This window comes from Clinocottus analis, unplaced genomic scaffold (genome assembly GCF_023055335.1).
Source record: "Clinocottus analis isolate CAN_PGR_092001 unplaced genomic scaffold, fCliAna1.0.p SCAF_5, whole genome shotgun sequence".
Lineage (NCBI taxonomy): Eukaryota > Metazoa > Chordata > Actinopteri > Perciformes > Cottidae > Clinocottus > Clinocottus analis.
Genome location: NW_027176207.1, coordinates 6423821 through 6438473, shown reverse-complemented (window position 1 = coordinate 6438473; position 14653 = coordinate 6423821). Strand labels below are relative to the sequence as shown.

The 14653-nt window shown below is 40.5% G+C and overlaps 1 protein-coding gene across 8 annotated transcripts in view; it reads right to left on the bottom strand.

Annotated features, from left to right (window-relative positions):
* The window catches only part of dlg2 (discs, large homolog 2 (Drosophila)), a 186238-nt gene that overhangs the window by 117525 nt on the left and 54060 nt on the right, over nt 1-14653 (bottom strand). The window contains exons 1-2 of one of the 8 annotated variants that reach the window (XM_068601067.1): nt 2541-3097; nt 2167-2261 (exon numbers count right to left, since the gene is read on the bottom strand). The exons of 6 other annotated variants lie outside the window; for them this stretch is intronic. In XM_068601067.1, coding sequence (XP_068457168.1) covers nt 2167-2202 — 36 coding nt within the window. In that variant the 5' untranslated portion in view covers nt 2203-2261; nt 2541-3097. Of the gene's footprint in view, nt 1-2166; nt 2276-2540; nt 3098-14653 lie in introns of those variants that run through there. One more of the 8 variants, XM_068601068.1, reaches the window with a different exon arrangement.

The window sequence follows — 14653 nt, the reverse complement described above, 5'->3', positions numbered from 1 at the left end:
CTGGGGCCAGACCTACTGCTCTAAGAACCTGATAAAAGCAAAAATACAGCAAACCATGAGACAGATAAAACGGGGAGCGTGATCATCACAGCCAGTAAGTGATTTGAAGGGGGATGAGAGCCACCTTATTAACAAAATGACCAAAATGCATGTCCCTTTTGCCCTGCCTTTCTAACCTGTAGCAGCAGTATGTCTGACTCATCGATTCTTTGAGTTTTGTGTCCTCATCATACCTCTGAAATGTCTGGAACCTCATGGTGAGTCCACACAAACAAATCTCATAATAACAGCACATTAAAGGCATGTCACAGTGATAAAGGAAAGGTGGTACAGGGATGCAGAAATATAACAGGAGCTGTAAATATGGCCTCATTAAGCTCCAGTAAGCATTAGTACAGCTTAGAGGGATACAGATATAAAAAAAAACTTGAGCCAGCACAGCCTTTCTAAAAAAAAATTCAAATAATTTCCTCACTTGGCAGTTAATAGAAAAATAGTGGAATCCTCATCCCATAGGATTAACTTCCATCAGGTACTATAGCAAACTGTAATACTGAAAACAGTACAGGATAATATATTTAGTGGTCTGAGACCTACCTTGCATCCAAACATCAACGACAAAGTGTTGTTAGTGCAGGCAACTTTGCAGTGGCACAGCACTGGGGAGCACTCTGGGCTTTTGACTATGGGAGACATTCCTGTAGAAAAGAGCCGTTGGACGAACTGCAGCAGCACTGAGCTTTAAGGCAGTCTCTCTCTCTCTCTCTTTCTCTCTCTCTCTCTCTCTCTCTCTCTCTCTCTCGCTCTCTCTCTCTCTCTCTCTCTTTATCTTTCTAGATATAGATATCTATATTATATATATTTATATATGTATATGGCTGGGCAGATTAATGCATTAATTTAGCGTTAATCTGGCAATCCTTTAACAGCGTTAACTATTTGATCACACGTTAACGACATGTTTTTTTTGCATTGGGAGTGGCTTATTGCTTTAAATCTCTCCCAGACGACATAGTTTAGACCTGGGCACCTAATGGCTCTCCCAGTCCGGCCCGTGTGAGGTCAATCAAACATGAAAAATAAATAAATAGGATAAACGCCATGACTGCAACACTGCTTTTACTTTGAAGGTGATTTGTGTAGTAATTGTCTAAACTGCATATTAGACCCATCTTCTTTGGGCAGAATCGATCAAGCCCCACTACATTTCCAGCGCTGTAGAGATGTGCATGTGTGCAGCTGAGAGGTGCACAAGCAGGAAAAGCAGACTCGACGCAACCAGCTGTTAAACTGCACAGCAGGCATAGTAACAAAATCCATGGCCCACCACTGCATGTAATGTATTTGTGTAAAACAATTACATTATAAAATAGATATAACTTTTAATTATTTGAAAAAAAATATGATTATAAAATTTGTCATTCTGTTTAGGCCAGCAGAGAAGGCCTGACACTGCTGTGCATGCTGGTTCTATCCACCAAAACATATAACCCAGCTACAGCTCCCTGTATTTCAGCTTCGCTCTCTCTGACAGGACTTCTTTAGTCGTCGGCTAGATGAGATCCTCAAAAGTCCAGCGAGTAATGCAGTACTTGTGTGAGGGCAATCACATTAAGACAGCTGCAGTAGTTGCAGCATCAGGCTCTTTTCTGTATCCTGATTCACCAATATAAAGTGTTTTCTGAACTGAACCACTAGATGGACCCATAACACTGAGGATAAACTAATTTATGCGGCTTGTAAATAAGAAACAATGTAGTCAACAAACAAACAAAATTTCACACACACATACATGTTTATTTATCAATGATTTTTTTCTAGAAGGGAAAGGAGCCTGTCCATCCTCTCTGCCTCATGTCTTTTTTTCATTAGCTCATCCTTTCTCTCTTTCTCTGGCTTGGCCCTAGCTGGCCTCATCCTTGTCACCCACTGCTTTACTTAGTCCTGGTGTGTCCTCAAGTATGGGGGCCAATTAAGACAGAGGGGTTTATAGAAGGCCTCTGACACAACACCTCATCCATTAGGATAAACCATAGCCAAGTTGCAGCAGTGGGTTTCCCACTTCACTCCCTTTCCATGAACCTCGATCTTAAGGCAGAGGAAATCAATCAAGACAGTGAACAAAAACAACAACAAAACAAATGTTAGCAAACATGTGGATATTACCTGTAGAGACACATATGCAGTTTGTATTTGTTTCATTTTTCTTTGCTTGCAAGTGAGTCATCATCCTCTGCAGGCTTCTTTTCTCTGAAAGTTTCCTAATCACATTGAGAACATTATGAAAAGAGAAACAGTTATCAATAATGTTAACACAAGAATGCAAACTTAGAAGATTGACACATTTGACACAGTAGAAATCATTTAATTGGATGCTCTGCTTTGGGTGTGAAAAAAAAAGAAAAAAAGTGACAGTCCAAATCAAATTAAAAGGATATTGCCCTATTTCCTGGTTGTCTTATTGGTACAGACTTTGTGTATGATGTAGAGCAAATGTAACTGTAACCTAATGGAGATATTACAAATGGAAAATAGCTTACTTCCACGCTCCGGTTGCAGAATGTTTGGCCCTGGTGAAGCCCCATCATTCTGCCCCCGCCTGGCTCCGAAAAAAACATCACAAAATGTATAGTTAGTTTTGCAAAAGTAGCTAAATGACAAAGTTCATTGTAGCCGTGTAGTTAATCTCAATGATTGTAAAATTACTTGACTTTAAAAGTGATAGTTTAGGTTTACAACCTGTCTACCTGTCCTCATATTTGTCCATTTATGTACATGATGTTATCAATTATCCGTCACATATTAGTCAACCTCTGAAGTTAGAAAGTGAAGGCATCAAAAGTTACTTTCCTAAGCTAACTACGGCCAAGCTGCTGTTAATAGTGCAGCGGCTGCCAGTGACGTTAGCTTGTCAGTTAATAACGTCATGTAACCTAACTGGTCCCTTGTTATTGGTTTTAACATTTGTATCTGTAAAAATTTGCGTGAGCTGAAAGATTTCTATACTTACATTTAAAGGTTAATGCGGCCCCATCTCCCGCTGCTGGTTCACTCGTCGCCATATCGATTAAAATCAAATCTTTATCGACACACAATGAATCTTGGGATATGTTGGGCCGCGAATGATGGGACAGCCTTGTCACAGCCGCTGTGACGCATTAGGGCTACAAATGTTATTGGTTCGTGTGACTAATGACTATACAAATAAGTGTATTTATAGTCCAGGCATGGACCTCTTAAATTACCAACTGAAATTTGGTTGGCCATATTGTCTGTCACCAAGTGAGCATATCAGGAATACATTTGTTTCTGATATCCACGACAGCTGAACGGCTGGGGGACGATTTCTTTCTCCTTCCCTTCCCTTTCTTTTACAAGTCTACCTCTTAAATCCCTCTACATTCAGTCCAAATCACACCAAGGGGCTTTCCTCTCTCAACAATACTCGCAGTCTGACAAGACAAAAGAGAGCCACAGAGAGAGAGAGCCAGAGCGAGAGTGCGCATGAATGGGCTAGAGGCCACTTTTTTCCAGTCATTTTAACAAAAGTTTTCAAGCAAATATAAGACAGCTCCAGCTGACTTGTAACAAGACATTACTAATATTGTCAAGATTAAAACATATTCTGTGATATAACTAATATGACTTGTATTCATATTGGCCAGTAGCAGTGGTGTATAGTAATGAAGAAATACTACCCTTAGATGTTATACAGCTCATAATATTAATACCATATCCTATTGTCCTTGATCTCTAAAGAATCTGCATCTTTTTATACATATATATATATATATATATATATATATATATATATATATATATATTTTAGGGCTGTGAAATGATTACAATTTTTAATCAGAATAATCATGATAAATCACATATTACCAATATTCTCGGTATATTTTTGTAAAAACATGAAGATTTATGATAAAAGACATATATATATATATATATATATATATATATATATATATATATATATATATATATATATATATACATTGTCATTTATACATTGGGATGCTGTTGTAAACAATGCAACTATAGGCCGTAAGGTGAAACCCGTCATTGTTTCATCCCGCTACACAGTCGAGCATCTTCACGATCTTTAGCTCATAAAAAAAGAACGAGTCGTGCTAAACTACCAAAAAAAAAGTTTGGTGCTGAAATTCCAGTTGATTATTGATGCGGCGATGTTTTATGCCGAACTAGTTTCTTCAGAGCGTAACAGGATATTCGTCGCGAGTGGAGGTGACAAGGTGCTCAGTGTTGCCAAATTGGTGATGGCGTAGTATCATACCAAAGGCTCAAAATGGTCGTATTTGGAGGATCATTTCGTGCATCTAGCAACCCTGAGATCGGTCCACCAATGACAGTTCTCTCTATAGTTAGCGCTCGCGCAAGAAGGTGGAACGTAAGATACCGTTTCAAAACTTGTAAAAGCGTAAAAACTAGTTTGTGAAAGACTCAGAGAAACATAAATATCCAACGAGGCAAAATCCCAGATGTTTTTGGAATCCCTGCCGGACGCATTTTTAGGTCACGAAAAGAGGACATGTCCAGGAAAAAGAGGACGTCTGGTCACCCAGGTAATTCTCATTACTCACAAAAGTCCAGCGATCCCCTGTCAGCGCCACATGATCCGTAGCAGCAAAGTCATTTTCCGTTTTGTTCTTTCCAGCTTCATACAGCTTGTGGATTTTTGTCATGATTGTGCGTCTTTGCGGTGCTTTGATGCTCGGGTTCCCCGTTGCCACTCACAAAACTATGGTGAACCCCTCATCCTCAACAATATTAATTCCGCAACTGTGCTACTCAGCTTGTCACAGGCAGGTGAGGTGAGGTGTCTACGTTATTCAGTGAGGCTGGTTTGGCGCATTCTTCTTGAACGCACCTCGCCGACCAACGCATGCTGCGCGTTGAGATGTTACTTAAGGCCGATTGTGGACCGCTCCCCGAGTTTTAAAATTGTATCTTCGGTGCCTTCCTGTCATGCCACAGAGTAATACTGCACCTCTTTAGAAAGATTAAGACTTAAAGCATCCACATCTGCAATAATAATTACTATAAACACAAGCACTGAACCCGTTTCAAGGATTTGTAGTCCAAAAATGTTTGGACGAGAAATAGTTTTTCGGTTCAGAAATGGAAAAATGACCTACTTTGACCTAAATCCTGCTCACACTATGAGGTATTGTAACTGAGTCCTTCCGCATGTGGCATCTGACATGCTTTCATATGAGTCTGAGGGCCAATGAGATTACAGGACCTCAAAACACGGAGAAAGGAGAAAAAAAATTGGGTTACTGCTTCACAGGTTGAGACTCCAATATTGATCACATACTACAAGTAGATTCACACAGTCTCTACAGTTACAACCGTGGTACTTTGAGCGAAATCCACTGTTGTTATGAGTACTGAATTAGTGAATTAGTGAAACGTTATAATCGCTGAGTCATGCACTCCATTCATTTTCTTATCACAAGGGTTTACAGTACTTTAGCCATTTAAATCTATTAGCCGAGGGAGCAATTTTAGAGATAAGTGTCTTGCTCAAGGACACATTGACATGGGCAAGCGGAGTCGGGGATCGAACCACCGATCCTCTGATTGAAGTACGACCCTGCTCACCACAGAATTGATGAGTTGAAGCCGGAAAATGAACAATGGTCAGCATACATAGAACACATGGAACAATTCTTCAAAGTTAACGACGTAGCCAAAGAAAAAGAAAAGCAAGTAAGCACTGAGCAACTTCTCAGTGTAATGGGTGCAACTACTTATGGGCTTTTGAGAAATCTGGTTCAGCCCAGGAAGCCAAAAAGTCAGACATTAAACGAAATAGTGGCCGTTCTCAAGGAACATTCTGAGCCTAAGCCCCTATTAGTGGCTAAAAGGTTTCGCTTTAACCGGTGCAACCAGAAAACTAACCAGACTGTAGCTCAGTATGTAGCCGAGTTGAAACAATATGCAGCTGTGAGTACAGGTGTGAGAACTTGGACTCATCACTACAAGATCGTTTCGTCAGTGGAATAAAGAACGAGGGCTGCCAGAGAAGACCATTTTCGAAAAATAATCTTACTTTTGCAAAGGCTTTTGAGATCGCTCTCAACATGGAGACTGCTGACAGAGACACATGTCAGCTGAGAGGAATATAAAGTCAAAGTGTTGGAGCGGCAAGTGTCCACTAGGTGAAGCCACATTGCACTGAATTGGGTGTGTTTACAATTTTGATTGTCACAAGTGAAGATGTTGACCTGTATAAATAAATTTTCACTGTAGCTGAGGTGAAGTTAGAGATGGAAATAGATACTGGGGCTGCAAGGAGTGTCATTTCACAGGATACATACAGGGAGAAATTCTCACACTTACCACTACAGAGAAGTAAAGTTAAGCCTAAAATTTAATGGAGGTAGCATTCCTGTACTGGGGCAGATCACAGCCAAAGTGGTCCATGAGGGTCAGACAGTGAAATAAATTGGAAGCAGATAAAGAATCTCTATGAAGCTACGTGTATGTCGCTTGAAGTGCTGGATAAATATTCAGAGGTGTTCAAAGAGGAGTTGGGGACTCTGAAAGACTTATAGCCTCAATCAGAGTTTAACCTGATGCACATCCTGTAAACACAGACCACATCCATCTGCTATGAAAGATAGAGTAGATGAAGAGCTCAGGAAGCTGGAGGAAGCAAACATATCTCCAGTTAAGCACCGCAAATGGGCAGCACCCATAGTGCCAGTGGAGAAAAAAGACAGTTCACTCCGCCTGTGTGGAGATTATAAAGTGTCAGCTAATCAGGCAGTTGAAACAGGAACCTACCCTTTATCACTTTTGGAGGAGTTGTTAGCAACCCTTAGTGGAGGTAGGATATTCTCCAAGATAGGCTGTAGCTAAGTCTATCAGCAGATTTTACTGGACAATGACTCAAAGAAATACACTACCATCAACACACAGAGGGTTGTTTGTGTATAACCCACTTCCTTTCGGAATCAGCTCTGCACCATCCATCTTCCAGCGGATTATGGAAAATCTACCAGTGGTAGTTTTTCTTGATGACCTACTCATTATGGGATGCACACAAAAGGAGCATCTACACAACCTTCAGCAGGTCCTACAATGGCTTCAAGAAAATGGACTATGAGTGAAGCACTCCAAGTGTGAGTTTGGCAAAGCTCAAATAGAGTACCTGGGCCATGTGCTAGATGAGTAGGGCACACGCCCTTCAAAGGACAAAGTAAGAGCTATTCAGGAGGTTTCGGCTCCTACTAATGTCAAAGAGCTCCAAGCATTTTTTGCCACAGCAAAGCACCGTCTTAGCACCATTGTACAGACTGCTGAGAGGACAAGTGATCTGGAAATGGACTGAGGTTGAACAGGTTGCTTTTGGCAAGTTTAAAGAACTGCTGACTAGTGACCGGGTGTTAGCCCACTACGACCCCAGTCTCACCCTGGCTTCAGCATGCGATGCCTCTTCCTATGGCATCGGAGCAGTGATCCAACACACCATGCTAAACGGGAAGGAACGACCCATTGCTTTTGCCTCCCATACACTGTCTCCAGCGGAGAAAAAATATTCTCAATTAGAGAAAGAAGCTCTTGGGCTGATATATGGCGTAAAGGAATTTCACCAGTACTTGTGGTGTAGACATTTTAATTTAATAACTGACCATAAACCACTTCTGACCTGTTTGGTGAGCACAAGAGCCTGCCTACACTGGCCGCAACACTCATTCAGCGCTCTGCGATTTTATTGTCAGTATATGACTACCACATTGTCTATCGCAAATCAGAAGACCAAGTAACGCTGATGGACTCTCTTGCTGTCCCTGCGACACAGGAACAGCCGAGACTTCAGCTCAAGTCCACTCACTGCTGACGGAGCATATACAAGAAGCACCACTCAACGCCACACAGATTGCAAGGATGACACGCACCGAAAGTGCGAGTGTATCAGTATGTAATGGAAGGCTGGCCCACTCAGAGGAAAAACTAAAGGTGTTTCTCACCAAAAGAAATGTGTTGTCCACAGAGCAGGGTTGTGTCCTATTGAGAAACCAAAGTCAATGTACCCTCCAAGATGAGAAGAGCTTTGTTAAAAGAGATTCACTCTGGGCACCAAGGCATAGTGAAAACAAAGGTCTTAGCTCGCAAATACGTATGGTGGCCGAACCTTGACTTGGAAGTGGAAGAGATTTGCAAGGAATGTAAGACATGCCAAATAGATCAAAAGATGCCATGCCACGCCAAGTTCCACTATGGGAGTTTCCAGGTGGGTCCTAGAGGAGGCTACACATAGATTTTGCTGGACCGTTCTTGAACCACATGTTCATGGTGGTGGTCGATGGACATACAAAGTGGTTGGAGGTGTTTTGTATGTCACAGATCACCTCTCAAGCAACAATCATCAGGCTTAAGAGACTGTTTGCCGCTTACGGACTGTCTGAAGAAATTGTGACAGACAATGCAACCACATTTACATCAGACGAGTTCCAGACTTTTGCAAAGCAGAATGAATTTCTGCACACCACAAGTGCACCAGGACATCCAGTAACAAATGGTCTGACAGAGAAATATGTTCAGACATTCAAGGCAGGTATGAAAAAGCTTGCTCATACTTCACTAAACATTGAGGACAAGATATCACTGTTCCTGCTGCAATATCGGACGATGACGTTTATCTGCGCAGCACTGTGATGGGGAGTCACAAGTGGATTCCAGTGTTGATTGTGAGACAGACAGGCCCTGTTTCATATAAAGTCAGAGAGCGGGACTCCGACACAGTACACGGACGTCATGGAGACCAGCTGCGAGCATGTGCCATTGCTGAACCTGATAATGATGTCACCGACGAACAGGCTGAACTTGGTGATAGTGAAGACTGCAGCAGTTCCCAGGAAGTTGTTAACGTTAACATGCAGACACCTAAGCTTCTGAAGACAGGACCAGTGGCTCTGAGGTGCTCAAACCGAATGACTAAACCGCCAGAGCGATGTATGCCATAAGACTTTACAGTAGACTGTATCCTGTAGTTTATATTCAGACAGTCGACCTTTACACACATACCTTCATGAGGAAATGTGGGAAGACGTAAAATGTTGTGTTTAACTGAACTATATGTTCAGGAGACTGTTGTTTGGTTAAGAATGTTTAAGTTGTTGTTCTCAGTTAAAAGGGGGAATTATGTGGTATATATTGAGCACATTTAGCTATATAGTTGAAATGAGTACAAATGCTTTTTAGACCTTAGTGAACACTATTCTACATTAGTAACTGTAGCGCGCAGTCCTGTGAGAGTTCTTTTGATGGCCGAATAAAGTAACTAACGCTACACGTGTGTCCAAAAATATCAGATAGTAGAAGTAGAAGAAAGTAAGTAAGGGTTAAAGCGCTAATCAAGTACAGTCCATTTACTAGGAAAGTAGTTGCAGAAATTTGAATACAGCTTGAAAAAGATTGAACAAAAACACATGTTTAATAATAATTATTTAATAATAATAATTCTGCAGTGAGTTGAATGAAGTGAGGAAGAGTGTACACAAGGAGAAGATGATGGTGAGTGGAGCGGACTTCAATTGGTAAGTGTCATTAGAAGTCCGCTCCATTGCTGAAAAGGACAGAGGTGATGAGGAGATCATGGTGTCAAGCATAATAATTTGGAAGTAAAGATGATTGTGGATTCAGCGAAAAGAATGGAAATGTGGTGCACACATATGGAAAATGTCTTATGCAGGATGGGCAACTTGGAAGAGATTGGAGACTGCAAGGTGGTGGCAGGGGACAATGACAAGAGTGAAGGCAGAGCCAAGGATCCAACAGTGGCTGTTTAAGAAAGAAGACTGTTGTGGTGTTAAGAAGGAAGTAAAAGACTCAGAAGGAACTTGATGTGCCATTTTGACAGGGAGGAAAAAAGAAAAGGAGACCTGTCTTTCCATCCTCGTTGAGCGTAACGAGAATGAAATTATTAGAAAGACAGCTCAGGTTTGGAGACAAGGCGAGATGGTTTGGACATGAGAAAGGAGCAGGCTGTTCTCGTACAGCGTTCGCAGCCATACTAACAACAATGAATGAGCTATATTTGGAAGATATCCCACAAAATACATTTGTATGTAAACCAAGTGACAGAGGATGTAGAAAGACCTCAAAAACTCATTCATCAAGTAATCGCCTGACTTAAGAAAATGCCACTTCTGTAGTTCATTTTATCCCAAACCACAATATTTTCCTAAAACTAAGAAGTGTGATTGCTTAAACCGAACTAAGTTGTCGGAGGATATGTTGAAAGGAGAAATGCTGTTTATTTCAGGAGAAGGATGCCGAAGATAAAACTGACAGGATAGAGAACAAGAGAGGGGCTGAATCATCTACAAAATTGTAATGTTAATGACATTAAACGAGTCGTCTCAGAGCACTAACGTCATATTTGAGAAGCTGGAACATGACTAGTGTAACTGATCAATCAAATAAGAAATTGAGAGTTTCACCACGACTTCCCTCCTTACAACCCTGGCTATTCTCCTTATGCTCAGGGGATAAAAAATCTCCAGCTTTTTACTGAACTGTTTCACAAATAAAGCAGCACAGAAAAGAGGCTATAGTAGCTCACCACTGAGATTCAGATTTTCTGCGCTATAAGCCTGTATAGCTGAACCTGACTGTGGTAAGATGCCAGTGGAGTCGGGGACTACAGCAGAGAGAAACCCTGGTGGGGTGAAGAAGACACTGAAAGGGAATTAGACTTTGGTGCAGTTTTCTGCAACACAACTCTGTTCCTTCTTCCCACCCAGCAGGTTGAGCTGACACACACACACACACACACACACACACACACACACACACACACACACACACACACACACACACACACACACACACACACACTGTCAACAAAGAATAACCCACAGCAAAACAGTTTCTCCCTCTCATCTACATATCACTTGTAAATAATAAAACTGTAAAAGGCCTATAAGTCTCTCCTTACCTCCACAGTCTTTTCCTTTTCCTCCTCCATTCCTGTGTGGGAGGATGTGTGTTTGACAGTCTGTGTGTGTGTGTGTGGAGATTCAAACTGCTATCTCTCTAGTTGGGAAGTGTTCTCTTCAAACTACAGCCTGCTCTGTGGCAGCACTCAGACTGGCTGCTCATTGTGCCAGTCTGTGTGTGTGTGTGTGTGTGTAAGCGTTGTCAGTGTTACGGGACAGCAATGAATTGCTTCCCCATCGCTGCATCGGTAACTGCGGCAAACAAGTTCCCTCCCCCACCCCGCCCCACTACAGGGACTTTAGCCAAGAGGGAACCACAGGCAGCACAACTCTGCTGCAGCACGGACACTCTACCAGGTGACACACAAGTACAGTACATGATCATTTAGATTGGTGATTTAGATTGGTGATTTAGATTGGCGTAATGTTTGAACATTATGTGTTTGTGATTGAAAGCACAGGAAGAGAAGCTTGTCAGTTATGTCAGCTGCTATATTGTGGTATAGTATCAAAAAATAAGCATTCACTGTGTGTCAGTAGGGGAATGACAGCAAGCTGGATGTTCATTGTTTCAGTAGGAGAATGGTCAACTTTAGTAACACTTAAAAAATCCAACCTGCTCTGCTTGCAGGTGACACTTGCCATCAAAAGTTGCATTTTTTTTACTGTGTCCTGTTTGTGTCGAGAATGCAAATGTTTTTAACGGTGATAATAGGAAACAATGGAGATTTTATTTTCCATTGCAAAAATCTAGATTTTGTGTCCATTTGTAAGGTTTCTAGTACTTTCCCACAACTTAAAAATGATTTAACAATCCCATTTAATTTAGAAGTAAATTTATTATTTTAGATACATGAAAATTAAAATCAATAAACAATGAAAAAAGAAGGAAAACAGCACACCCAGCACTGGTATTACAAAAAGTTGTGTGAGGCCGGTGATTCCAAATGTGTCTTGGGACTCTCTCAAATGAGTGTTTGAAGCCATCACAACTATTAATACTCTTGCAACCACAGCACTAACTGGCAACAACATGAGAGAATGGCTAAATGGCCTTACATATGTATAGAGTCTTTCTAGTCGTCTGACCAGTCAAGATGCTTTTTATTACGTCCATACCATGTTTTTATTCACACACACATTCCTGCACAAGTAGTACCATGCAAGGTGCCCCTGCCAATCAGGATCTTACCCAATTCACATCCATGAACCAATGACACTGTCTTCAGGAGCAATTTGCAGATCAGTGTCTTGCCAAAGGACGCTTCAACATGCAGACTGGAGCAGCCGGGGATGGAACCGCCGACTCTCTGATTGGAAGACCATTCAAATGTCAAATACATGTTCTTGCGAGCTTCATAGCAAATTTGCGTAACCACACACTGTGACTAACATTGAATCCCATTGTAAAAGTATTATTTACATTGGATGTGCATATACACATGCACACACACATACACATGCACCTTTGTTCACAAGGTGGAAGCCGTAAAGTTGTAATCGTCTTGGTGTAGGCAATGGGGTTTGAATGGGGAACATGTTTGTGTGTTGATAAAGTGCAGCCTACTAACTTTACTTGTGGTGGTGGATTTAAACACAACAAAGCTCAGCAGCGTGGAACAACACTATCACAGTAGCAACTAGCACAACAGTTATTTTACACAGAATGGGACTCAGTGGTCTGTAAAATACACAATAGCACAATATGTAAGTAGTGCAGTTAACCTCAAACAAAACAGAACAAGGTTTCAAACGCACTTATGACCGATCTCTGCCTCTTACTTGAGATCACTTTGTAGCGGTTTATGAGGTTCTTTGAAAGTCTTTCTCTATTTGGGGATCTGAGCTTCACTGGTCCAGTTAGATACGCAGCAAACAATCCTCCATATGACTTTAGAAGTTAATTTAATGTCCCCCTTCTACGACCGGCAAATGGCAACTTGAATAAGAGCAGGACCTTCTTCCTCTGAAGAATACAGGTTAACTGCAGGTTGAAGTGGTTTCTCCTTCAGCACTCAAAAAAAGTCTGTTGTTGGACCAGCCAAGTGATGACTATCAACTCAGGTTTTCTTTGAAATCAATGTTGTTTCATCTCCTTTTATGCAAATTGAATTGTACTGGATGGCCGCATCCCAGCCACATGGTGCAGTCACAACAATGGCACTAAATGAGTAGTTATGGAATTTGAATAGAATTAATAACAAATCATCTTTATCAAGCATAAAGTAACTATTGATGAATCTGCACATTTGACTTGGAGTATACTATGTGTTGATACATACAAAACTTGTAAATTCAGTATAAGGTGCAAAAACAAAACCAGCTTATTTTGTGTTGCAGTATAAAGTTCCACAAAAATGTACATGACCCCTTTAATGCTGTGACTTTCTTGTGACTGAAAGAAACTCATTACTTAACACATGCCTCCTGGTAGACATAATTTAGCATGGATTCAAATGATATAACTCATTTTAAAAAATTATTATTTCTATCTTCCGGATTTGCATCTTTTCTCATCTAATCTAGATCTAATTGAGTCCACAAACTTCTCCTAACTATGTGGTGTAATTTCCTTATCTTGAGCATACTTTAACCCAGTAGTTCTCAACTGGTCAGGCTGCACCCTCCCCCTGGATGACAAGCCGCGATCCAAACCAATAAAATATTATTAATATTATTAATGTTGTGGTCGATTAAAAACCCAAAAGTCCATCTTCAGGACACAAAGTAAAATATCACATCCATAATAATACAACATGCATAACAATTCAGTAACATCAGCCTTTTTTTTAACAGACTCAACAGCTTGAAAGCTGTTGAGTCTGCACAAACATGAAATAAAAAAGTCAAACTACTAAGAAATAGTTTAAAAAAGACTCAAATGGTGTAACTTTAGCTGAGAATACTTCCTCACTGAATCCATGACCAACGCTGAACTATGGAAAACATTCAGTGTCTTGAGAAGCACATTTATTTATACAAACTGCCCCAGTTAATTTGCATATAACGCAGAACTACAGAAATAAATAAATGAAGAAATACGTCTGGACACATAAATACAGACATAAATAAATGAAAAAATCTAGAAATATATTTATTTAATAATGTACTGTTTATGTATAACTTTCTTTATATATTCCTGTATTTTTTTATTTCTTCATTTATTCAAGCATTTATTTATTTGATCCTGTATTTATTTCTACATTTATTTCCGCATTTATTTATTCCTGTCTTTATTTATTTATATATGTATTTAAGCTTTTATTTATTTATTCCTGTATTTATTCATGCATTTATTTATTTATACTTAAGTCATTTTCTGTCGACTATATATCAGTAGGTAAATAATGAAAAACATGAAGCAGCACTCACTTCAAACTGACATAGTAGGTGACTGTGGCTCAGTGGTGAGCACGGTTGTCCTTCAATCAGAGGATTGACTGTATGGTCTTCGCTAGCCATGTTGATGCATCCTTGAGCAAGACACTTAACCATAAATTGCTCCCGCACTTTGACATGTGTATTAATGTAAGTTATAATTCTTCCGAAAGATTACTAGGAAGTTCGGTACGGGGCTATATATTGCTACTTATGCATTACGTGACGAGGGTATTTGAATCAGTGTGTTGACTTTGAGCCCTGCAGCCGGGCCACAAACGAGCTGAAATACATAC